At 39.6% G+C, this 27,049-nt stretch overlaps 1 protein-coding gene across 2 annotated transcripts in view; it reads right to left on the bottom strand.

Moving 5' to 3' along the window:
* Positions 1-27,049, bottom strand: part of LOC134656341 (tumor necrosis factor alpha-induced protein 8-like protein) — a 67,680-nt gene that overhangs the window by 23,046 nt on the left and 17,585 nt on the right. Inside the window, exon 1 of one of the 2 annotated variants that reach the window (XM_063511857.1) lies at positions 15,338-15,394. The exons of the other annotated variant lie outside the window; for it this stretch is intronic. Coding sequence (XP_063367927.1) covers positions 15,338-15,350 — 13 coding nt within the window. The 5' untranslated portion in view covers positions 15,351-15,394. Of the gene's footprint in view, positions 1-15,337; positions 15,395-27,049 lie in introns of those variants that run through there. 2 annotated transcript variants of the gene reach the window in all.

Here is a 27,049-nt window from a genome sequence, read left to right as displayed (position 1 = left end):
TAAGTGGGAGCGAAATGCCTTATGAGACGACTCCTAGGGGCCTCTAGATGATAATCGTTGGTTGACGTCGATCGAAATTTAAATAATGTATGAAAATGTGACTTTTCGTATCACCAGTCATCCCGACACATTTGTGACGTCCCACGGTAAAGGTACCTTATGGCGGTTGGTGCTTACGCTATTATTAACGCCGCTCCAATACTATCGCGGTCCTATGCGACGTACCCGTAACGTAACCTTTACCCGTGGGTCGTCACATTTTTTCATTTGGCGTTTGTTGATGTACGAGTACGATTGTCTTCTTTACTATAGCTCGTTTTTTTTAGCATTAGAAAGAACTTAAGCGATCTTGACATGTCTTTTAATTGAAAAACGCTTTTTAATAATCAAAAACTATTACTTATGAAAGCAGAAGAATATAAATGATCGTATTAGATTCATAATTGTCACATATTTGCCGTAACTTATTTTTAAAATGTGTTTTTCAATTAAAAGACACATCAAGATTGTTTACCTTATTTCTAATGCTAAAAAAACGAACTATAGGCGTGGCAATTCTTAGCATGAGCGTGAGACGCTAACGCTGATAGGTGCTCACGAGTCACGGTAAATGGTCGTATCAAAACAAGGAACCCATATCAAATTGTCTAAACAGAACCGACCTTACTGAAAATTGCGCACAATATTTCAGGGACCCTGACTATTATATTTATAATGGTAAGGTTACCTGTCACATTCCTGTAAGGTTGGCGGCAATGGCAAATGCGAGTTCGGAGAAAGGTTTACGCGTGGGATTATCATTTTTATTAAGGTCTGGATCACGTTTCTATTATTAGTTACAAAAATCGCGTGCTTTCTAAAAGTAATTCAAAATAGGGCCGAATCCGCCGAATAACCGTGATTAAAAAAGTTTCTACAATATTAGGTTGCCATTTTAATGACAGATTTTAATTTCGTATATACTATAATGGAATGAAGCACACATTTGTCCCCTAGGTCCCAGAGATCTGTCCGCAAACACCTCTGCCTAACACCCGCCATACATTAACATATTTGTCCGCCGGACACATCTGCCAGCCAGATCAGATGGTTACGTATATCCCTAGCTAATGACCCATACAATGTGATATCTAATACCTTTAAACGAGCATTTCTTGTTTATTTATATATTTATTTATTTATATTATATATATATTTCGGGGATCTCGGAAGCAGCTCTAACAATTTCGATGAAATTTGCTATATGGGGGTTTTCGGGGGCGAAAAATCGATCTAGCTAGGTCTTATCTCTAGGAAAACGCGCATTTCCGAGTTATTATATGTATTCCGAGCGAAGCTCGGTCACCCAGATATTGTAATCATTATTGGTAGTGTCCAGCCGGTTTCGTCAGGTTTCGGCCGAAGGTTTGGGTTCGATAATGACTTAAGGCAGTCCGCCTTTGTACAGTTGCCGTCAGATATATCTGAGCGCCCGAGGTGTTCAAATCTGAACACGCACTCTAACGCCTTGACAATAAAGGCGTGTTCAGATATTTGTGAGTACCTTGGCCGCTCCGATATATCTGATGGCGACTGTACCTGATAGTCAATTTTTTTATTATGCAAAAAAATTTAAAAAAATATATATATTAATAAATATACAGGGTGCTTCCTGTAACAGGAGCAATAAGTTAAACTGTAGGCTGTACACCTCAAACTGACCAACATTTGTTCAGCAACTTTTGAAAATAACTCATGTTTTGATTTTTATTACACTTTAAAGTTTATTCTAAGACGCAATGTATTGCATATTTTGTTATGTTTAAAGCGTGACAAGCAACGTCAAACACACTGATGTCAGCGTACATTGAGGGTCATATTTATTTTGTATGAAAAATAGGAAGTCTAAAGGATTCATAATTTTTAAAAGTTGCTGAACAAATGTTTGTCAGTTTGAGGAGTACAGCCTTTAGTTTAATTTATTGCTCCTGTTACAGGAAGCACCCTGTATATAACTTAAACAGTTCATATTAGAAGTAGTCAGTAGTTGAATACACTGTAGAATCGTCACGAAACCATGCCAGTGGGCATTTTGTAGCGGCAGCCGTATTTAGTCCGCCAGATCGATGCGCGCGACACGCAACTCTTGTACTTTATTATGCTTTTTAGGGTTCCGTACCCAAAGGGTAAAAAACGGGACCCTATTACTAAGACTTCGCTGTCCGTCCGTCCGTCTGTCACCAGGCTGTACATCTCATGAACCGCGATAGCTAGACAGTTGAAATTTTCACAAATGATGTATCTCTGTTGTAGGGTTGCCAACTATTTTTTGGTAGAATATAGTATTTTCCAGAATAGGGCATCAAAAATATAGTACATTTAAAAAAAATATGGTACTTTTAGATAAAATACTAAACATAAGTGTAACATACGTTTAATCGGAAATATAGTATTATAGCGTACTATATATTTTTCCAAAAGTATATAGTACAGAGAGCCAAAATATAGTACAATACTATATAATATAGTACGGTTGGCAACCCTACTCTGTTGCCCCGCTATAACACGACACTTTTGACGACCGGACTGGCCTAGTGGGTAGTGACCCTGCCTGTGAAGCCGCGGTCCTGGGTTCGAATCCCAGTAAGGGCATTTATTTGTGTGATGAGCACAGATATTTGTTCCTGAGTCATGGTTGTTTTCTATGTATGTAAGTATTTGTATATTATATATATCGTTGTCTGAGTACCCACAACACAAGCTTTCTTGAGCTTACCGTGGGACTTAGTCAATTTGTGTAATAATGTCCTATAATATTTATTTATTTATTTATTTATTTATAACAACAAATACTAAAAATAAAATAAAATAAATATTTAAGGGGGGCTCCCATACAACAAACACGATTTTTTTGCTCAATTTTTTGTTGATGGTGCGGAACCCTCCGTGCGCGAGTCCGACTCGCACTTGGCCGGTTTTTTTGTTTATTATTATTACTTTAGAGAATAGGGTCACAACTTCTTTGTGGAAGGATATTGTTTTTGTATCTTAATCTATGATTAGTATGCTCATTTGTATTTAAGTATTAGCGGGCCAGTGTCTGCAATATTGCAATTTCCTTATCTGCCCTGCGGTCGGAAAACGACAACTTTCGTCTCGCTGCGCTTAACGAAATTGCCACTTTCCGGCTCCATCGCGCAGAAAAATAGTATACAAAACTCGGGCAGTAAATAAGAAAGCCTCAAATCACATGTTTGGCGACCTCGGATTCGTTTCGGCCGACAATTACCTACACGTAATCTGAGACATTTCTTACTTTACTACCTAGGTATGTAATATACTAATTTCATACTATTTCACTTCGTTCCAATCACAACAACTGTCAATAGTAATGTCATTTAGTGTCATTACTTTAAGTGAATACTTACCGATTACCTACTTAAATTTGTTTGGCCACTGACGTATACTTAATATCTAAGGACGGGCTAATGGGGCACTAAAAATCGTACTAGTTCAGCGGTGTTACTCACGAATTCCAGCCAATCGTGCAGTCTAACGCAACTACTAGTTGCGACCAATAGCGCGTGAAATGGCTCCTCTACACGATGGGCCAGCGCCGGCCACTCCAAGGGACGCAGCCATGCGGTAGAATGAGATAGCAATATCACTTGCTCCCTCTAACGCATAAATGCGTCCCTTGGAGTGGCCGGCGCTGGCCCATCGTGTAGAGGAGCCATAATGTGAACTCGTCAACCAATCGCGCGCGTGATGCGAACTCATCAACCAATCGCGTTGTACCGGTTTCACACCGCTGTACTGGCCCCTGTCATGCCTCATTTTTATTACCCGTAAAGCCAGTCCCTAGATATCTATGTCAATGTGTTCGGCACGCAGTTATCGTACCATCGCCCACACTATTAACTGACAGTTCGTAAACCTTATTACAAAAGGCATAAGGTCTACCGATGGACAGATGAGTGTTGCTGTTTGTCCGACGACATAATTAAGACGCTATTTTTCGTGTCTTGCTTCATTTTCCTGCTAAATATGTGATGCAGTTACCGAGTAAATAAGTACATTTATTACAATTTAAAATAAATACAACATCACGTTGGCAAATAATAACAATTTTGACATAGAAGTAGTTCGTAGGTACCTACTATGGGTAGGGCCGTGGGCCTTAAGGGACCACATTATGGTTAATCATCAATCAACCATTGGTAGGTATTTATGTAATTAAAGCGTCCTGGCTATAAAGGGCCCGTTTATCGCGGCAACACAGTAAGTCCGGTAGTAATAAAGACGATCGTAAACGTATTAACGAGCAGGTGTGTGCCGCTGTGTTTGAGCAGCTCATATGACGGGCACGTTCGTTGACTTGTTCTTACCTAGCCTAACCTACCCAAGCCTAGCCCTAGTCTAGCCCTAGTCTAGAAATATAGTAAGACAAGAGTGCTCAATCCATACATCAGTTTTGGTACCATCACAAAGCATCTTATGCTCAACAACATAAGACAATCCGGTCGCGGTCGGTGCTACATCTATTGTCAAGTAGCAGTACTGATAGTTCCGCTACTCGATGCTAGATGTAGACACTGAAATTAATAGTCTTTTTGGTACCAAAACTGATGTATGGAGTGAGCAATCTATGTATTTTTTTTCTCTATGGCCTAGTTAACTAGTGTACAGTTGACGTCAAATATATGTTTAGATTTCTTGCCGTATCAGGCCCACGATACGGCAAGAAATCTACCTCACCTCACACAATCTACCTATTGGATACCTCAAACGGAATTCTATAAAAATAGTAGGTAACAGTGAAGGATCTTTTGAAATTCATCCCCTAAGTGGGTGATAGTGCAATAGTGGGTTGAAAGTTTTAACTAAGTAATTCTAAGTGTACATGGACGAAGACCAATTTTAAAATAACAGACAAATAACATGTTATGAAAAAGAAAACAATAATTATTATCTCACATTTATAGACGGGTCTATCGCGAAATTCCTTTTACTACCTTTATTTACCGACGTTTTGACACAGGTTTCACTGGTCGTGGTCGCGGCTAACTGATGTCCCAGTGTCTGGGAAGTGGGAACCTGTGTCGAATTTCGCGATAGACCCGTCTATAAATGTGAGTTAATATGTGTTCAAAACGCGAAAGTTGTAAATAAGAAGAAAACAATAGACCAAGAGCTATCTGTTCGTGAACTTTATGTGCCAAGTCACAGGTAAATGTCAAGTCGCTCATTATTCAGCCGCGAGGTGTAATGAGGTCGGCCGAAGCTTGTAGAAAATTGGATCAGCTTTTTTATGGGACACTCAATTTATCGGAATCTTTTTTTTAGGGTTCTGTAGTGAGCGGGGCGCGCCGCTTTATATATAAAACGCTCACGCCTCGCCCGGAAAACGCGCCTGTGTGACGGAACCTTAATTTTAATTGATAAAATTGGCCAGACTAATCGTGCGTCACGTCCGCATGTTCTCGTGTTGAGACTCGTTATGCCGGCTACACATGGAACTGTATACTCGTCGTGATTAATCTATGCGCAGATTGATCTATCGCGATATGTATGACAAATCGTTCTAGATTATCCTTCATCGGTGGCACTTTCAATTTATATTAAACCTTCGATTTATCTGCACAGACTGAAATCGCTACGATTTAAAGTTACGTGTGTAGCTGGCATTAGAAGGGCCCGATGGCACTTGATGAAGAAAAAACATATGGCAGCCAAATTACGGAGCGGTTTCTTGGACTATGCTGAATTGGGCCAGTAAATACACGAGTTAACACTTATTTTGTTTACACGGGGGCGTAGATCGCGGCACGCGCCGAGATTTGTACGGCTTTATGAAATGCGCGTCACCTTGGCAACTTTAACTACAAAAATAACCTAACAAAAGAGGAGGAAAAGACAGATGGTTACCAAAATATGCAACGGTTTCTCAGGCTACATGGAATTGGGGTAATACTCGTAAATACAGTGAGTTGTCAATATCTTGTTTACACGCCGATCGAAGCACGTGCCGTGATTTGCTTTGTGCTTTTCGAGTAGTAATAAATTATACCTGAAGGTTGGGCGCTCATGGCTCAGCGCCACCCGCGCATTTTATTTTAAGACACATCGATTTCCTTTCTATTACAGTAATCACTAAGGTACACTCGTAACCTTATCTACTCGTATATATAGGTATCGTTGGAGGTAATTTTGGGACACTTTTTTTCTTCTATTAGGATCAAAAGGGCTCATTCTGAGTAGAAATACCATAAAAAAATCCAATTTTGAAAAAAAAGTGTAGGGGACAACTTTAAATAAAATGGCTCCTATATCTGTACGGATATATGATGGTCGTTCTTGTCTACGTGACAGTGTGAGTCACTTTCTATCTCGCGGTGTTAAAAAGTGACAGTTATTTTATCACGTGGATAAAACCATCCATAATACGCCGGCAGTTGACTAAAGAGGTTGACAAATGATTTATTATAACGAAAATACTAATTAGAATCATACTCTATGTAGCGTGACGTCATTTGTCTGTTATCGGCATGAAATGTACGCGGGCCCTGCAGTTATAAGGCCCAATATACACTTGTAAGTTTTACTTACGTAAATAGGGACACAGCTATACTACAGAATGAGAGATGAATATTGTTATCTCATTCTAACAAATAGCTTTGTCCCTATTTACGTAAGTATGGCTGTTAACTAACAAAAAGTTTATATGATTTAAATTAATATTTTATGTACATAGACAATTAATCGTTATGATGTTATTGTTATTGTTTTTTTTTGCATGCACTAGGTTAGTTTATAATTGTATGCCCGAAATGGGCAAGCTGATGGACTTCTGTGATATTTATAAGACCTAGCTATGTACCAACACAGTTTGACAATAAAGAAATCTTATTTTATCTTAAGTGTATCTCAGGCCTAACGTTAGGTTCAAAGCAAGCACTGCATAGTGCATATTGCATTGCAGTCTAACCGGCCTTAGTGCTAATCCAACGGCCAAGGATCTCCGAAGTGGGCCAAGGATCTCTGTAGCAAATCGTTCATGAAGCTATGAGCGCGGCATAGTTCATAGGAAAGTCAATAATGTAATTAGTTCACACAGGCTACAGACTAGTATCACAGATTATATAATAGTTCCTAGTATAAGTACACAGTGTTTTTTATTATTTCCGTTAATTTAAAGGGTGCATTCCTGAGCTTAGATGGCAGGATACGTATTAACAATTGTGATGCTTACAAGTTAGAGTACTTGCACTCCACTGACACATATACATTCAACAGAAATGTACAAGTCATGTGACTCAGAAAATCAGGCGAGGCGTATGAATCATGGAAACAATTAGCCGAACCGTTTAAAATAACTGGACAATGTGCGCGATGATTGGTATTAATTGTTTGAGAACAATACGGGCCAGTTGTTAAAAATATACTTGCAACTAAACTTAAAACTTGTTAGGTTCCAAATATACTTGTAACTGAAATAAATGAACGTCCTGTTTTTGAAGCCAGTTAAAAAGAAATTTTCAGACTCATAATCCATACTAATATTATACGAAAGTGTGTCTGTCTGTCTGTCTGTTACCTCTTCACGCTTAAACTGCTGAACCGATTTAGTTGAAATTTGGTATGGAGATAGTTTGAGTCCCGGGGAAGGATATAGGGTAGTTTTTATCACAAAAATCTCCCTTTATGGGGGTGAAAAGGGGGGTGGAAGTTTGTATGGGGAATCGTTAAAAAGCAGATTGGGTAAAAATAAGCTACCCAAATTACTAACTCCACGCAGACGAAGTCGTGGACAAAAGCTAGTTCCATATATATTTCCGATGTCAATGCAATAATATGTTAACATGGAGCTGATCTCATGATGTAGTCGGATCGGAAGGTAGCCAAAGGAAATCTTCCATTGAAAAAACATAAACACATTGACTTCAGGCTCATTTGAAAAGTCTCGAGAAGTACTTGATAGACATGCATGAAAGTTAAGAAAGTACAGTCGGCAATAAAAGTGTGTATCAAAAATATTGTATATATAATCCCACTTTTTATTAAAGAAAAGCTCACTTTACAACAACTAAAGCAAGTAACAATGGCAAAGATAACGAGCGAGTTTATTTTAATCTTTAAACATAATTATGCTCATAGCAGGAAGTTGACTAACTGCCGCTCTAAAATGAACTTTATCTTCATACAAATAAAGATCGTATTGTCTGAACAGTTTACACCTCATTATCATTTTTCGAGACAATCATCTACGTAATCTTGGATTATAAATTATGCCTGTTAGAAAATAATTTATGTGAGAAATGTCAGTAAGTTATATCGTTAAGAAAACTTATGTAAACGGCAAGTTTGTGCTTATGTTTAGCAAATAAATGTATCTATCGTTCCATGAACAAGGACTGTTCTTGCGTCGTGACACTTTTTAGAGCTTTGGGTTGACCTTAAGAAACTTAAGTTTATAATTAAATAAAACGCCTATCACGCATGGAAGGATGAAAATAATGATTTCCCTTACGTCAGATTGGGATCATTTGGGCCCATGGAGCATCCCTCGTAGACTCCACAATGTAAACCATTTACAACTCGCGGTAACATACAGTCACCACACGGGATTGTTACGCCATGTAGGGTCCTAGCTAAATTGGTTGTTCCATACTTTCGCTATGAATGTCCAATTTAACTAGAACTGTAAATGGCGTAACAATCACGGAGCGTGACTGTACCATAGGCGCTCTTTTACTCGTCAAAGAATCGCGAGCCGCATAACTCTGTTGCATTCTACACTACTTTACTCCGCAAAAACTCACGCTTAATGCTAAAACTCAATTTAAATTATAAGTAAAATGATTTACTTAAAGCTTAGAATAAATTTAAAAGTGGAAAGTTACTGTCTTGTGTGAGACTTGAACTCACGGCCCCCTTGATTCTGGATTGTCTGGGTCTGGCCCAAGACAGTAATTTTTCCACTTCAGACGTTTCTGCCTGTTAAAAATTAAAATGATTTTGTTTGTGGCCAGATAAAGGACAGCAGGTGCAAAGTATTGAAGTTAAATACTTGGTGAGCTGTTACATGAACTACCTATAGTTGTTAAGTGCTCTATGTTCGGGCCCTGACAGCTCGTTATCACGTATTTCCCTTCAAACGGAGCCTGATGGGGTCAAAGAACGCATTTTCCCGATTTTTCCAGCAAATTATGTTTCGACGCCCTATCTGTGAGTGTTCTGTACAGTGTACCAAGTTCATTATAGGCTACCTATAATGATGACTCGTGAACGTGAGCTGCCGCTACGTTAGTAGGTTGAGGAACTTTACTGTAGCACTCCAAATACGCAAAAATAAATAATATCTGGAGGCAATTCCCAATTGAGAATTTAAGTACCTAACTGTATGTAGATTAAGAAGTTACTAGTAGTTTATAGTTGGTAGTTAATTCAGTTGATTGGTAGAAAATCTTGCAAAAGCTCCTAACTATGGTCCAAAACTAACTCCCATATATCTTCGTTCAGGTATGAATATTGTTTTAATGTCGTAGTTATACGGCAAGACATTTTCACGAAAAGAAGGTAAAACTCAGACAAAACAAAAAACCGGCCAAGTGCGACTCGGACTCGCGCACGGAGGGTTCCGCACCATCAACAAAAAATAGAGCAAAACAAGCAAAAAAAAAACGGTCACCCATCCAAGTACTGACCCCGCCCGACGTTGCTTAACTTCGGTCAAAAATCACATTTGTTGTATGGGAGCCCCACTTAAATCTTTATTTTATTCTGTTTTTAGTATTTGTTGTTATAGCGGCAACAGAAATACATCATTTGTGAAAATTTCAACTGTCTAGCTATCACGGTTCGTGAGATACAGCCTGGTGACAGACGGACGGACGGACGGACGGACAGCGGAGTCTTAGTAATAGGGTCCCGTTTTTACCCTTTGGGTACGGAACCCTAAAAAGAACATTAGTATCAATACTTATTAGTTACGTGTTGAACTTGTGGACCATAGTTGTAGTACTGTGGCCCGTTTATCAAAAGCTTGTAACTGGTAATACAAGCGGAAGTCCCTTTCTAACAAATGCTGTCAAAAAGTGACATCCGCTTGTATTACAAGTTACAAGCTTTTGATAAACGGGCCCCTGGACTATATAGCTGAGTGGATTCACGGTAAGAAAGCTTTTATGTGAGTTCAATTACATTACGTATTCTGCGCAGACGAATTTGCGGACAAAAGCTAGCATACAAATAAACCGCCTTACACATGAAATGCCTCGAAAAGTGATTTTCCCTAACGTCAAAATCGACATCATTTGGACCCTCACGCCTCGTAATCACGTTTGCTTCAAACGGATGGAGGCAACGACCGAGCATATTTGCGATTTTTCTACTCAATATTATTTAGTCTTTCAGTAATATCATGATTCGAGACCATACTTAAACTGGGTAATGTATCCCACCAAAAAGATTTTCATGTAAAATGTTGCCAAGACGAGATCATGTGGCGCGCACTGTCAAAAAGTTATCAGATCTCTTGTAGAGCCAAGCTTAATTCTAACTCTACAAGCCTGTACTTCACAAACTCTACACCTTAGTCAAAATAAGTGTCTTTGCCGTTTCGCTACCGTCAGTACCGTCACATGGCGTAAGGTGTAAAAATTATTCACTGTTTATTACTTGTAGGTACATATTTTAACTATACAATAGTTCTTGTATAGTAAATAGAATACTTATCATTCAACTAGCGACCCTCCCCGGTTTCGCACGGGTTAACCAATTATACATAAACCTTCCTCTTGAATCACTCTTATCTATTAAAAAATAGTTTGCGTAGTTTTAAAGATCTAAGCATACATAGGGACAGATAGACAGCGGTAAGCGACTTTGTTTTGTACTATGTAGTGAAGTCATCACTTAAAAGGCAATTTCTACCAGCCAACATGAGGAAACAACTCAAAATATGCATCAAATTACTTTGCTACTCTTGTGGACAAAATGCGATGGTATCATCAGTTTTTGAAGAATAAAAATAGGTAAATTCAAATGGGAAAAGCTGAACCCACGGGACCTTACTTTTTTGGGTTTTCCTTTCAATTTGTCTAGCGTTAGAAAATACTTTTTGCCAATCCAACAGCTACGAATTCAAAGGTTTGTATTACCAACCAAATAAATAGTTTTGATATCTCATCCAAATTCATAATCCGCTTTAGTATAATCGGGGCTAAACTTACTGAAATTTCAAGCATCTTAGAGGATAAATCGCAATAAATTGGGTTCTTTATACCGTTGTGTACTTCAGCGGCCAAATGAAAACCGCCTAAGCCACTTTATGCCGTAAGCTCTCAGTATTACATAGATCTTGCAGTGTATTTACCGTGACAAAGCCGGATTACTTCTTTAAAATATTATACCTACATGTTTTAGGTTATTTCGTCATGTTTAATCTGAACTCCCCGAAACTAACAAGAAAGTAGGTTAGCTAATACGGTTTCAGGTGACTGGTTAGATCATTTTCCCAAAATCATAATTTACCTGTAGCATAATTTCTATTCGCATTTTTTCCTATTCTTAATTTACACCAGACGCATTAATTCCTAACATGATTTTTCCATTCGCATTTTTTCCTATTCTTAATTTACACCAGACGCATTAATTCCTAGGTTAAATTTTTCTCACAATTAATATTTTCCAAGTCGTTTTATTCGCATTCTTTTTATTTCTTAGGCGATAATATTACCATGGTCCCACCGCACTGTTTCTTTAAAAAAACATTTAGTTTACAACTTAGCTAGACGGAGCCCCGCTACTCCTATTTCTGGGCGGTTTGCCCTTCGGGCATCTGAAGCTACCTAACGAACCTAACCTACCTACACTTTTTTCCCCAAAGTGTAATGTTTTCATGGACGTCACACTAAATTAATAGGTTAGGTAGGTTAGGTTCGTTAGGTAGCTTCAGATGCCCGAAGGGCAAACCGCCCAGAAATAGGAGCCCCGCGAAGCGGGGCTCCGTCTAGGTAAGTTGTGAACTAAATGTTTTTTGAAAAGAAAGTGGGGTGGGGTAATCGATTTTTTGATTATAGAATAAACGCCGTAAGAAATATTTGTGAGTTGCTAAATAATTTGTCTAATGGGAAAATATGCGAATGGAAAAATCATGTTAGGAATTAATGCGTCTGGTGTAAATTAAGAATAGGAAAAAATGCGAATAGAAATTATGCTACAGGTAAATTATGATTTTGGGAAAATGATCTAACCAGTCTTTCAGGTTACGTTCCGTCCACGTGACTGTGTCATAATTGATTTCTAGAAAACTACAATATGAAGGAATTAAGTAGCAATTTTTGAAAATGTTAACCAAAATCATATCCACGCCTTAAATCCGGAACGAGTCAAACCAAAAACACTTCCCGTTACGCATCATACACGCTTTGTCAACTGTCACTTCCGGAAGTTTATTAAATACAAATACATGTGTAACCATGCCGGTCACGATTGTAAACTTTCCAGACAAATATTATTGCTTCTATTGTCGTTTTTCCTGTTACTTCTTGGAAACATTCGGTATAGAGACTAGAATAAATGTTCCTTGAGTGGTGTCACAAGCGCACTTTAACCTTTCGGACGCACGTGGACCGAAGTGTCAAAATTGAAATTGAACTTTATGCATGTGCACGTAGGTCTATGTTGCTCTGTGGTATGTGACCGATTAATCCGTCTTTGGCGTTGGACCTGCGGTGCTGGTACGAGTATATCCGTCATTGGCGTCCAAAAGGTTATGCATTCAGTCAGCATTCACCATTGTCAGTATGATCACTGTATAGGTACAGTCACCATCAGATATATTGGAGCGGCTAAGGCTCTCACAAATATCTGAACACGCTTCTATTGTCAGGGCATTAGAGTGCGTGTTCAGATATTGTGAACACCTTGGCCGCTCCGATATATCTGATGGCGACTGTACGAAAACTGTGCCGTCTTTAAATTAAGGTGGTTGCAAAAACGCCCCTTCAACGCCACGGCACGCCCCATAATGGAATATTTTTTAACAAGCTTTTATTAGGTCGACCTGTATGTAACTATGTAATGGAATCTTGCAAGTTAAATTTGATCCACTTCCCGGTTTCCGATTGACATGTAAGTCGGGTGACAATGCAATATTATGGTACCATCAAGCTGATCTGATGATGGAGACAGGAGATGGCCATAGGAACTCTGTGATGAAACAACGCTACCTAATTGTGTTAGGGGTTTTTAGAATTGTCTCGATGAGTATTAGTTGTCTGTCGTAAGAAAAGTACAGTCAGCGATAAAAGCTTGAACCAAAAATGAAATTTTTGCCAAAAACTTATTTATCCCAATGATAAAATATGATTACGTGAACTTACTATTACTTCCTGTTGTCCTTGCTATGTCCTAGGGAATCCTCGCTTCCTGAACAAGGACGTCGCGTCGCCATGGGAGCGCGATCAATATTGCAACGTTTATTAGGGACCCGCAACTATTTGCTTATACGACCTCAGAACGTATGACCGTTTTTAAAATAGGCCGCTAATAAATATATATTAGGAGACATCTTACACAGATCAACCTAGCCCCAAACTAAGCAAAGCGTGTAGTATGGGTGCTAGGTGCTAGGCGACGATATACATACTTATATATGTATCTAAATACATACTTATATGTATACATAGAAAACACCCATGGCTCAAGAACAAATATCTGTGCACATCACTCAAATAAATGCCCTTACCCTTAAGTAGGTATACATACTTCAAATAGTTCAAATCATAGATGACAAATGATAGATATATATATTTATTTGCAAGATTTTCAATTGGGCGACACAGAAAACTGTGTTCCCATTTAGAACAGCTAAAAAATGAAATACCCAACATACCTTCACGTACCAAAAATATCTATTCGTGGCACAGGCGTAGAGACAAAAATAATGGCCTGCCAACTTGTCGAGAACCACACCGCTCATTCCGCTATTTGAAATGAGATATATCTTCAATATTCCACTGCCTTGGGCCTTATTCTTCATTGTGTATTTTATCAAAATGATATCGTGAACGCATTGGGGTGTCCGCTAGCTGGCGCGGGTGCCATTCTGCCTTTGTAGGCGATGCTCATACCATTTTTCGTTACCCGCTCACCCGCGCCAGCTAGCGGACGCCCTAACAGCTCGGCCACGACATTGAGCGACTTGCGACGGCGGCAGCGACAACCATAGGTGGGAACGAAAGGTCCGATCGCTGTGTCTCGCTCCTATGGTTATCGCTGCCGCTGTCGCAAGTCGTTCAATGTCGTGGCCAAGCCGTACGTCTCTAGTCGTTTTTGACGTTGACGATAATGACGATATGCAGCTACCGTCCACGGTAAACTGCAAACTACTGCTAATCTCATGTGAGCGGGATGTCGCTATAATGCGTGTACAGCGTTGTCTCGCTCAAACATCGGAGCGACGTGCGAATCGTATCCAGTTTGCTAAGCACGTTAAATTGTATTATATTGTGCACGGTTTTCTTATTCTGAATACAACCCGTGTATTGGAACTGGAAAAGATATATCTACCGGGCATTAATGTATCCGAGGTAACCGATATCTCCTTCGTCGATACGAGATATTGTAGACCTTTACAGTTGATTATCATGCAGCGGTATCATGGTCGCATTTTTATCACCTGTCACGCCATGCGTCACTTTCGCACTTACTACATATCTATTAGAACGTGACAGGCATGGTGACAAATGATAAAGAGCCGACCATCTTAGCCCTACTGGAGTTTGTGGAAATTGCTTACGGGTTTCTTTTGTAAATGTCGCAAGGTGAATGAAGTTGTAGCAGATGTTTTATGGGGAGTCGTCCCTTTAAAGTGTCATTCTATGAAACTTGCTAACTATGTAAACAAACCGCCATATTAAAATTGTCTCTGAATGTCAATTTACTAGTGACTTTTGTTTACATAGTTAGCAACTTTATGGCGTCTACTAAAATAAATAGTTATAGTCATTCGAAGGGCGTTGGCTGGCGCGGTTGCAATGCAACTACTATAGAGTTAGACCAAGTAAAGTCTGCAACGATTTTGATAGCATACGCAGAGCAAGTGTTATTTGTACTTCATAATTTCATCGAAGTTTGACGATTAAAATAACACTTGCACTGCGTGTGCTATCAAAATCGTTGCAGACTTTTCTTGGTCTAACTATACATACTTACATGATAAAGAGTGCATCGCTGGTTGACTTCATTTCGTTCACATATTTCGTAAATTGTATAACATATGCAATAAATCAATATAAACAATAGCGCACAGAAAAATAATAAAACTAAAAGAACCAAAAAGAGAACTTACAGGTAGAAACCATGGAGGAAAGTCAAAAGTAAACTTCGTAGCGATCAACGAGAATCGGCCGCTCCTGTAAAAGAGAGAAAGTAAAAGTTGTAAAAAAAAAGAGAAAAAAAGAAAACACGAAAACACGAAGAGATACGTAAATCAAAAACAAAAAGAGACGCAAAATTATAAGTATAATGCAATGTCAATCAGCAATGCTATGCCCATCAGCGGCGGATCATGGTGGCATTTTTATCGCCTGTCACCATGACTGTCACGTTCTAACAAGTATGTAAGTGCAAAGTGACAGGCATAGTGACAGGCGATAAAAAATCATCTCGATGGTACCATAATCTCACTCGACGGTACCAAGATTCGGGCCTTGTTGTCTGATTCATATTTTAAAATAAATAAATTAATAATACTGCATTGTCACCCAACGTACATTACATATGAAGTTTCAGCTCAGTCGAATAATAGAAAGTGGGTGTAATTTTTCAAGATTTAACCCAAGCATACCTACATACACCAAACATTGCAAGTTAAAAAAAAGGCTTGTAAAATCGTCGATCGTGTCTCCAGCGGGCGCAGCGTGGTTCCATTTTTATCAACTGTCACTATGACCGTCTCTTACGCACTTACATACTTGTTAGAACGTGACAGGCAAGTTGACAAGCTATAAAAATACGACCGTACTACCGTCACAGGGGCGACATGTTAATCATCAAAAACATGATGGTAACTCAATATTTTTATTTTTTTACGATAAAAACACGGAATGTCCACATCTCCGCAATCTAAATTTAAATCCCTTTCATCTCTGCGGGCGACGATGCGTCCGGATGCCATGGGGAAAAGAATAAAAATGAAAATGTCCAACCACATGTGGTGCATGAACGCGTAATGCTATAATCCTGCCATCTCGGCTACTGAGACGTAATAAAGGAAATAAAATAACGCTTGATATTGTACGTATTTACGTTTGTCGTGGTTTTATAACAAAAAATATTCATGGTTTGATTTTGACTAGATTTTTGTAATATCTACAACACTTTGTCTTAGGGCACAAGTTTTGTACAAATATAATAAAGAATAAATAAATAAACATTATAGCCCATTCTTACACAGGCGCGTATTGGTGGCCTAGCGGTAAGAGCGTGCGACTTGCAATCCGGAGGTCGCGGGTTCGAACCCCGGCTCGTATACCAATAGCAAGAGATCTAAGGTCCACCACCTTGCATTTTGGAGACAAAGCAAACCGCTTGGAACAGGTGTTCCTGGGGGTGATTTGAGCTGATTTACCCCGGTTGCCGAGAGGTCCCCCCCAGCAGGTGGGCAGGGGAGGGGGGGCAAAAGTGCCTCCGGCGCGCATCACTCTAAATTTTATATCTGCATACATCTAGCAACTATATCAAGTTTGGTGTCTTTTTCGTATAATTCGAGGATGGAGAATTCATTTCTGTGACTAAACTTTCACTCACCCATACAAAAAAATCGAGAAATTCAAAATTCAAAAAAAATCTTTACACTTTTTTTTTTGAAAATCCTCTACAAAATTAAAACTACGAGGATTTGCTCTACAAAAAAAATACCTGTCAATAGCCTAGTTATCCTTATATATAGAATAGTAAACTTCTCAATCATTTTTCTTTTATAACTCTGTAAAAAAAAATATTTATGTCGCGCGGCGTACCTGCATTGTAAGAGCAGTATGCAGCTTTTAGGATTTTTAAGTATGTTTTGATGGTTTCTTATAAGTTATTATGCTTCTTTTTGTAGATTACATTAATATATTACTTCTGGACGTGATATATATGCAAATATAAATGAAATATATAAATAATAATAATAAGTGGCAGCACAATTCCAACAAGCCCTCGAGCTTGGTTCTCTCCCACCTTCCTTAACAACTGGTGTCACCTTCCTGCTCTTCAAGTCCGGTAGTACCACGGAAGCAAAAAACTACAGACCCATCACATGCTTGCCTACACTCTACAAGCTCCTTACATCCATTTTGAGAGCAAAAATCAATGCGCACATTGTCGCAAACAATATTTTGGCTTCCGCTCAAAATGGATGTAGGGTTGGGTCCCGTGGTACTAAAGAGCTCCTCCTCATAGACATGACCATATGCCAACAAATCCGGCGGAACAAGGGGGCCCTCTCTGCCGCTTGGATTGACTATAAGAAGGCCTATGATTCGGTGCCTCATTCATGGCTGGGGAGGGACTTAGAGCTGTATAAAGTTGATGCAGCTTTGAGAGCCTTCCTAAGCGCGTGTATGAGGCAGTGGACCACAGTCCTTCGTCAACCAGGAGGCGGGGATGACCGCTCTGGCCCGCAGGATTTTATAAGGATTGAGCGAGGAATCTTTCAGGGTGATAGTCTGAGTCCCCTGTGGTTCTGCCTAGCTCTGAATCTCCTCATGAACCTCACCCTGCTGAAAGATTTGGGACTAGGTTGCCGGCTTCGGTGAGGGAATGAATGAAGGGTGAAGTCATTTCTCACCTTTTGTACATGGATGACCTCAAATTATTTGCACAAAATAGCCAAGACTTGTTGGACCTACTGAAAACTACCGAAGTCTTCAGTAGTGCCATCAACATGGAGTTTGGTGTCGATAAATGTGCGGTTATACATGTAGAGCGGGGGAGGGTTGTAAATTCAACAAATTTACAACTCTCTGAGACAATGGATTTCAGATCTATCTCTGAATCAGAAACCTATAAATACCTTGGTATGTCACAGTTTCTGGGTATTGAGGACGAGGGTATTAGACGGTCGGTGAAGGAGCGCTTTTTCAGTCGGCTCACAAAAGTCCTTAACAGTCTTTTGTCAGGAGGCAACAAAGCGCGTGCCTTCAACGCCTGGGTAATGCCCCTACTCACATACTCCTTTGGCATACTAAGGTGGACTCAGACCGAACTGGACGCCCTAGATCGGAGGGTCCGATCACTGCTCACCATGCATCGCATGCTACACCCACGCTCGTCAATTATGAGATTGTACATCCCACGGAAGTGTGGAGGCCGAGGCTTCCTAAACGCTAAGGATCTCCACAACCGCCAGGTGTACAATCTCAGGAATTATTTCCTTAACAACGAGTGTGGGATGCATCGTGTTGTGGTGGCAGTAGACAGGAACCTCACGCCGCTCTCCTTGGCAAACGAGAACTGGCGCAAACCTGTGGTATACTAAGTACTGCGGATCGCAAGGCGGCATGGGAGAGTAAGGTGCTACACGGGCGGTTCTACAAGGCCCTCACGGGACCCGATGTGGACCTGCTCGGGTCGGTGAACTGGTTACGATTCGGGGATCTCTTCGGAGAAACCGAGGGTTTTGCCTGTGCAATTGCGGACGAAGTAATGATGACGAACAACTATCGGAAATATATCCTGAAGGACGGTACGGTCGACATTTGTGGGGCATGCCGCCGTCCCGGAGAGTCACTCAGGCATATCATTTCCGGTTGTTCTCATCTTGCTAACGGGGAGTACTTGCACAGACATAATCTGTGCAAGCTCGTAGCCAGGATTATTCACCAGCAACTTGCTCTTCTATATGGTCTTGTGGACCGCGAAGTACCGTACTACAAGTATTTACCTGCGCCTGTTGTCGAGAATGGTCGTGCCACTTCTATTGGGATCGATCTATCATCACTGACAGGACTATTGTAGCCAATAAGCCTGACATTGTGATAATAGATCGATCGCAATGTCGGGCCGTGCTCGTTGACATCACCATCCCCCATGATGAGAATCTCGTGAAGGCCGAGAAGGACAAGTCCAGTAAGTACTTGGCTCACGAGATAACCGCCATGTGGGATGTTGATTCGACGATCATTGTCCCGATAGTCGTTTCAGTGAACGGTCTAATAGCGAAGAGTCTCGACCAACATCTTGAGAGACTCTCGCTAGGTGGTTGGATCAAGGGCCAGAAGGCGCCAGATGCAGAAGGCGGTGATATTGGAAACGGCGCGGATAGTCCGCCAGTTCCTCTCTCTGCGGCCCTGACCACCGGCAGCTTGGGCCTTGCCCCGCTGCTGGCGGCACCCTAGGTTAGGTTTTTTTATAATGTGTTTATATGTATTTTTTATTGTTTTGTAAGTGTTTTTATATTTTACTTTTATATTCATATTATAAAAAACCTAACTTAAGATGAAAGATAAATAAAGTGAATAATAATAAAATGCTTTATTGCACACTACAAAAGAAATGTTACAAAAGTATGAACAGGTACAAAAATGTAGGTAACAACAGGCGGACTTATCGCTAAATAGCGATCTCTTCCAGACAACCTTCAGATAGTGAGACGGCGGAAAAGATTCAAGTTAACGGAAGTTAAATAAAGATGTTGGGAACTACTACCAACGGTCCCTGAGCGCGAGCGCCGCTGCACTGCACCGCATTCACCTCCGTTTAGATACCTACACTACACGCAAATTTAGTATAATTTTTATGTATACATAGATAAGTATCTCAAAAGACGTAGAAGATAAAAGGTCACAATAACTAAATAAAAAATTGATCTGTCGTGAAACTATCCAGTAGGTAGACAACTCATTCTGCATAGGATAATCCAATATTCAGTTATATCGTACTTATTGTAAATTCCTTTATTGTTTTAAATATTTACTTTCTGTGCCTACTTGCGTTATGCTGAATAATGTTTTGAAGTAAATGCGTGTCTAAACTAAATGCGTGTAGGTATACCTACTTCAGCACGGTTCGCCGTGCGACACAAAACATTTTTTTAAATACAATCTATATATATAAAATTGAAAAACCAGAACGGGATAAAAAACGAGGGAAGAAGCGAGATGGCGCCTTACAAATTTCTAAAAAAGTTTTTGACACGTTTCTCGAATACCACGCACGTATGATAAGAAAAAATTGTTTAAATCTATTATCTAAATATGAGAATAGAACTAGAGCATAAAAACTATCGCTTTCGATGCGTATTTAATTTACAATAAGCAAAAGAAATTTTCATAACAATCTTCATTTTACGATGATCGGCCATTTTCGGCAACTCTCGGTTGGTTTCGTTTCGGTGGTGCTACAGACAACATTATTTGATGTGGTGCTACAGACATACCAAATGATTTTGTTTGTCATGTTGGTATACAGTTATTGCGGCGTTTTATTACATGAAGTAAAATAAAAAGTGATGTCAACCTCAACCTTAGTCTGGGCTTACCATACGAGTGACTTATGCCATATATGACTTATCAATAATATCAATCAAATTAGTATTATCGTATGATTATCGTGTTAATAATTTGTATTTAATTGTTATACATTTCTTTTTGAGTTATATTATTCAGATTGACTTTTCACGGCTTCGGCAAACATTGCCATTCGTCCGGGGAACGGGCTGCGGCTGCCGAGATGGGCCAAAAATACAAAGTTGATAGCAATTAAGTTATTTAATATGAAGCCCATCAGTTTAAGGGATGGTGCCCGTAATAATGTGTGTATGATAATTATACTTTAATGACTTTACAGATATAACCAATTCGGGAACTGTTTTCTCGCGTAATACGATACGACTAGACCAGGTAGGATTTTTTCTTCATGCTGAACAGTCACCATCAGATATATCGGAGCGGCCGAGGTATTCACAAATATCTGAACAATGTAAATTATAATGTAGTTAAAGTGCATGTTCAGATATTTTTGAGCGACCTCGGTGGCTCCGGTATATATCTAATGGAGACTACAAATTCATGAAGCAAATGTACAGTCAGCATCAAATAAATAGTGAAGGCTAAAGTAGCCAAATATATCGTAATATAACTTTGTTGCATAGAAATAAGGATGTGTTCCGTTATAGTGGTGATGTATTTGGGCGTTGGAGAGACCAAAGCGGCTAAGCGCTCAGTGGCTCGGATACGAGAGAATGGGAGAGGATAGTGTCGTGAAGAGAGCGTACCTACTTGGGACAACGAAATGGGAGACGCCCGATTGGACGTCCTACAGGTATCGCTGGAACGACGTAGTTGCTAAAGATCTGCTCAACCTCGGCCATGGCGACTGGCGAGAGCTATCGCAAGACCGGGAAACATGGCGTGATCTGGTGTCGGAGGCCAGGACTCACTTTGGGTCGTTGCGTCACCGTAGCCGTCGTAAGTAATGTCAATATCCAGACAAGGAAATGGGGACTACTTACGTTTGTATGAAAATACGATTTATGGGCGGTGGTTTTTGCAATTGGGCTTATAAAAATAAATAATAATTTTATGTTGAAACAAGTTTTAAATAAATACCTACGTAGATGAAAAAATACAATCTTGCCTTTTATCAAATCACATCATTTTTTGAGAAATTTGCGAATAAAGTTATCCAAATAACGGTTATAAATAAGAAGTCCCTATCACAGTTTTATAACTGTGATAGGGACTTCTTATATAGGGTTTATACCCTGGCAGGGTTCAATACATCATAATATCGGTATCTAACTAAACATAAGACAAACTCTTTACTTCATTTACGCGAGCGGAGCTGCGGGCCCGTCTAGTTATTAGTTAAAAATGGTTGATAAGTTTATTATTCTATATAGTAGAATAACTGGGCTATTCACATGTAATTTTTTTTAGAGCAGATCCTCATAGTTTTAATTATGTAGAGGATTTTCAAAAAAACAAGTGTAAAGATTTTTTTTGAATTTTGAATTTCTCGATTTTTTTGTATGGGTGAGTGAAAGTTTAGTCACAGAAATGAATTCTCCATCCTCAAATTATACGAAAAAGACACCAAACTTGATATAGTTGCTAGATGTATGCAGATATAAAATTTAGAGTGAGGCGCGCCGGAGGCACTTTTCCCCCCCCTCCCCTGCCCACCTGCTGGGGGGGACCTCTCGGCAACCGGGCGAAATTAGCTCAGATCACCCCCAGGAACACCTGTTCCAAGCGGTTTGCTTTGTCTCCAAAATGCAAGGTCCCCTTAGAAAACGGGATCTTAGATCTAGTACTACCAATGAGTTTTTCGGAACTTATGTACGAAATATCATTTGATATTTACCAGTCGCTTTTCGGTGAAGGAAAACATCGTGAGGAAACTAAGGACTAATCCCAATACGGGCCTAGTTTACCCTCTGGGTTGGAAGGTCAGATGGCAGTCGCTTTCGTAAAAACTAATAGTGCCCACGTCAATTACTGGGATTAGTTGCTAAGCGGACCCCAGGCTCCCATGAGCCGTGGCAAAATGCCGGGACAACGCGAGGAAGATGATAATGATGAGGCCATTCTTACACAGATTGACTAAGTCCCACAGTAAGCTCAAGAAGGCTTGTGTTGTGGGTACTCAGACAACGATATATATAGTAGGTATACAAATACAGAAATACATAGTAAACACCCAAGACTTAGAAACTAATTTATGTGCTCATCACACAAATAAAAGCCGTTACCGCGAATAATATAAGAATAATTTGTAATTTAAACACATTTTGTTTACACATAACTTTTATTACTAAAAAAGATATAAAAAGGTTTAAAGAGATTATACGATCCTAAAGCCAGCTTAAAACAAATTTACTCCAAGTGTAAACAGTTGAAACAAACAAACAAAACAAGACCCACATCAACTGACAAATATTTGCGCATTTACCCAAAGGGGTTAAGTACCTCTACATAGCGACTTACGAATGGCTTTTTTAACCTTCTGTATTGAGCTCGCTCGAAGACTAGTCGACTACACGCACGCACACACACACACACACACACACACACACACACACACACACACACACACACACACACACACACACACACACACACACACACACACACACACACACACACACACACACACACACACACAAACACACACACACACAAACACACAAACACACAAACACACAAACACACAAAGCTACACTAGTGCCTTACTGAGCTGTAGACATCGCAAACCCCTCCGCCATTTTGAAAATTTTCCAGATAACGAATCGACAAATACTTATAGTTCGTCAAAGGACTGTCTCATTTCAAACATAGACATAGAGAATCATACTATCTTTGTCTTACACTAGTACTACTACTAGCACCCAAAAGAAAAGGATGAGTATAGTTTTTTGGTCTTATTTACTGACAATTTGGTTAGACCAACTATATTTTCACAAAATTTCACGAGACCCGATTGAGAAATGCGACCTGCCCTAGTAGCACGGTCGCATTTTTATCGTTTATCACCATATTCACCATGCCTGTTACGTTCTAACAAGTATGTAAGTGCGAAAGTGACGGGCATAGTGATAGTCGATAAAAATGGAACCGTGCAGAGCCCGCCAGACAACTTTAACTGACAGTTGCCAATTCGAGTTTTAGTTATTCGATCTGTTTCCGATATGATTCCGATCTGTCTTTGGCAAAAGTGACATTTCTTCAGCCAATAACGTCGCTTTCGACACTGACAAATCAGTATCATATCGGAAACAGATCGAATATAACTAAAACTCGAATTGGCCTATGAGAGTAGGTACAGTCACCTGCAGTAATATGTTACTCTTTGAAGGCCGCAAAAATATGTGACACGCTTTTATGGCTCTACAAATAAGATCGTGTCAGATATTTTTGCGGCCTTCGTTGTGTAACATATTATTGCAGGTGACTGTACGATGGAACAATGCAAACACACCCACATTCAATCAGAAATTTACCATCGACCCAGTAAGCTGATCAATTGTGAATCTTATTGCTATATGATAAGGTTAATTATTATGGTCAGTGTTGAAGTTATATAGTAATAAAATATGTATACACTTAATGCTTACTCATAGGTGTTTGTTCAAGCTTCATGTCTTGTTTTTGCGGTTAGTCCGTCTTGTTACATGGTTATAATTAGATTCTAGTCGTAATATGACCATTTAATTTTATTTGCTCATTTCCTGTTTAAATAATAAAATTATTTATTAATACTGGAACAAAACAGGAAATACTAAATATAGCCACATTATCTATATAGGTAAAGGTACCTAATGAATACCTGGTCCACGAGCCAGGCGCAAATTTCGTCAGTCATCGCCTCCCGGGTGAAAACTCGTATACTGGTTAACGGCCATATATGATGAACCCTCGTGGACGTCAGCTGCCGCTACGTTGGTGGGTTGAGGAATGGCAGCCACCGAAACACGTAAAAAAAAATTTTTTTTTCAGTCATCGCCTCCCGTTTGATACTTAGTCAGATGAAAGTTTAGGTGCTATTGTTAATAAAAACAATCGTCAGCCGGTTGTATCGCGGTGGAATCACCGTCAGCTGTACACATGAACATGTAAAAAAAAAATTTTTTTTCAGTCATCGCCTCCCGCTTGATACTTTGTCAGATGATAGTTTAGGTGCTATTGTTAATAAAACAAATCGTCAGCCGGTTGTATCGCGGTGGAATCACCGTCAGCTGGTCACATGAACATGTAAAAAAAAATTTTTTTTTCAGTCATCGCCTCCCGCTTGATATTTTGTCAGATGATAGTTTAGGTGCTATTGTTAATAAAACAAATCGTCAGCCGGTTGTATCGCGGTGGAATCACCGTCAGCTGGTCACATGAACATGTAAAAAAAAAATATTTTTTCAGTCATCGCCTCCCGCTTGATACTTTGTCAGATGATAGTTTAGGTGATATTGTTAATAAAAAAAATCGTCAGCCGGTTGTATCGCGGTGGAATCACCGTCAGCTGGTCACATGAATTTATAAAACAAATAAATAAATACAATCTAAAATTTAAAATAATTGGTTTCAGTCATCGCCTCCCGTTTGATACTTTGCCAGATGATAGTTTAGGTGCCATTATTAATAAAAAGAATCGTCAGCCGGTTGTATCGCGGTGGAATCACCGTCAGCTGGTCACATGAACATGTAAAAAAAAATTTTTTTTTCAATCATCGCCTCCCGCTTGATACTTTGTCAGATGATAGTTTAGGTGCTATTGTTAATAAAACAAATCGTCAGCCGGTTGTATCGCGGTGGAATCACCGTCAGCTGGTCACAAGAACATGTAAAAAAAAAAATATTTTTTCAGTCATCGCCTCCCGCTTGATACTTTGTCAGATGATAGTTTAGGTGCTATTATTAATAAAAAGAATCGTCAGCCGGTTGTATCGCGGTGGAATCACCGTCAGCTGGTCACATGAACATGTAAAAAAAATATATTTTTTCAGTCATCGCCTCCCGCTTGATACTTTGTCGGATGATAGTTTAGGTGCTATTGTTAATAAAAGAGATCGTCAGCCGGTTGTATCGCGGTGGAATCACCGTCAGCTGGTCACATGAACATTTTTTTTACATGTTCATGTGACCAGCTGACGGTGATTCCACTGCGATACAACCGGCTGACGATTATTTTTATTAACAATAGCACCTAAACTATCATCTGACAAAGTATCAAGCGGGAGGCGATGACTGAAAAAAAAAATTTTTTTTACATGTTCATGTGACCAGCTGACGGTGATTCCACCGCGATACAACCGGCTGACGATTTTTTTTATTAACAATAGCACCTAAACTATCATCTGACAAAGTATCAAGCGGGAGACGATGACTGAAAAAAAAAATTTTTTTTACATGTTCATGTGACCAGCTGACGGTGATTCCACCGCGATACAACCGGCTGACGATGTTTTTTATTAACAATAGCACCTAAACTATCATCTGACAAAGTATCAAGCGGGAGGCGATGACTGAAAAAAAAATTTTTTTTTACATGTTCATGTGACCAGCTGACGGTGTTTCCACCGCGATACAACCGGCTGACGATTTTTTTTATTAACAATAGCACCTAAACTATCATCTGGCAAAGTATCAAACGGGAGGCGATGACTGAAAATATTTTTTTTTTTTACGTGTTTCGGTTGCTGCCATTCCTCAACCCACCAACGGAGCGGCAGCTGACGTCCACGAGGATTCATCATACGTAGCCGTTAACCATTATAGGAGTTATCGCCTGGGAGGCGATTGGTCATGGAAACCTGTTCGTGGCTCGCGGTCTAACCGTTAATTTGAATGCAAGTATATTCATATTTATATGCCGCGAGGCTTTGCTTGTACAAGTTTTGACTTGATGAATTAAACTTCAATTTAGTTTGTATTCAAATGTTTGAACTTTTACCTCAAATACTGAAATCCCGTAGGTAAGTAAAATCTAACCATTACAAACGAAATGTTTGTGGAAATATCCAAGATTTCGCATTTACTCAACTCCAAAGATCAGCCACAGATTGAAATTCCATGTCATTCCAAGCTTTACTGTCTCCAACAATTAGATTTCTACAATAAATGAACAATTTCAATTATGTTTTTTTAATAACCAGCTTTAGTGTCCCACTGCTAGGCAAAGGCCTCCCCCCTTGATCTCCACAACTCCCGTTGTTGTGCTTTTTTCGGCCAGTTATTGATGAAGGCGTCTAAGTCGTCCCGCCATCTCTGTCTGGGCTTGCCACGTCCGCGGTTTTTTTGCGGTATCCAGTGGATACTATCCACTTATATATTCAATTACGTAGGTACCTATATTTAATTAATGATTACAGAAACAGACCTAAAAAGTGATGGCGGGACGACCTTGACCATGCAACAAACCGTCATAAGTGGCGGAGGAAAGGTGACGCCTTTGTCCAGCAATGGGTCACAAAATTATCTATTGGTTTAATGTGACTGCTGTCAAAACATTACACAGGAATATAACAATCTGCCTGATCTTACGATCGGCCGCCGACTCGAGTACTATGTTACATTTGAAA

The sequence above is a fragment of the Cydia amplana genome, chromosome 18, assembly GCF_948474715.1.
Source record: "Cydia amplana chromosome 18, ilCydAmpl1.1, whole genome shotgun sequence".
In the NCBI taxonomy this organism is placed as follows: Eukaryota; Metazoa; Arthropoda; class Insecta; order Lepidoptera; family Tortricidae; genus Cydia; species Cydia amplana.
This window is presented reverse-complemented; position numbering and strand designations above follow the sequence as displayed.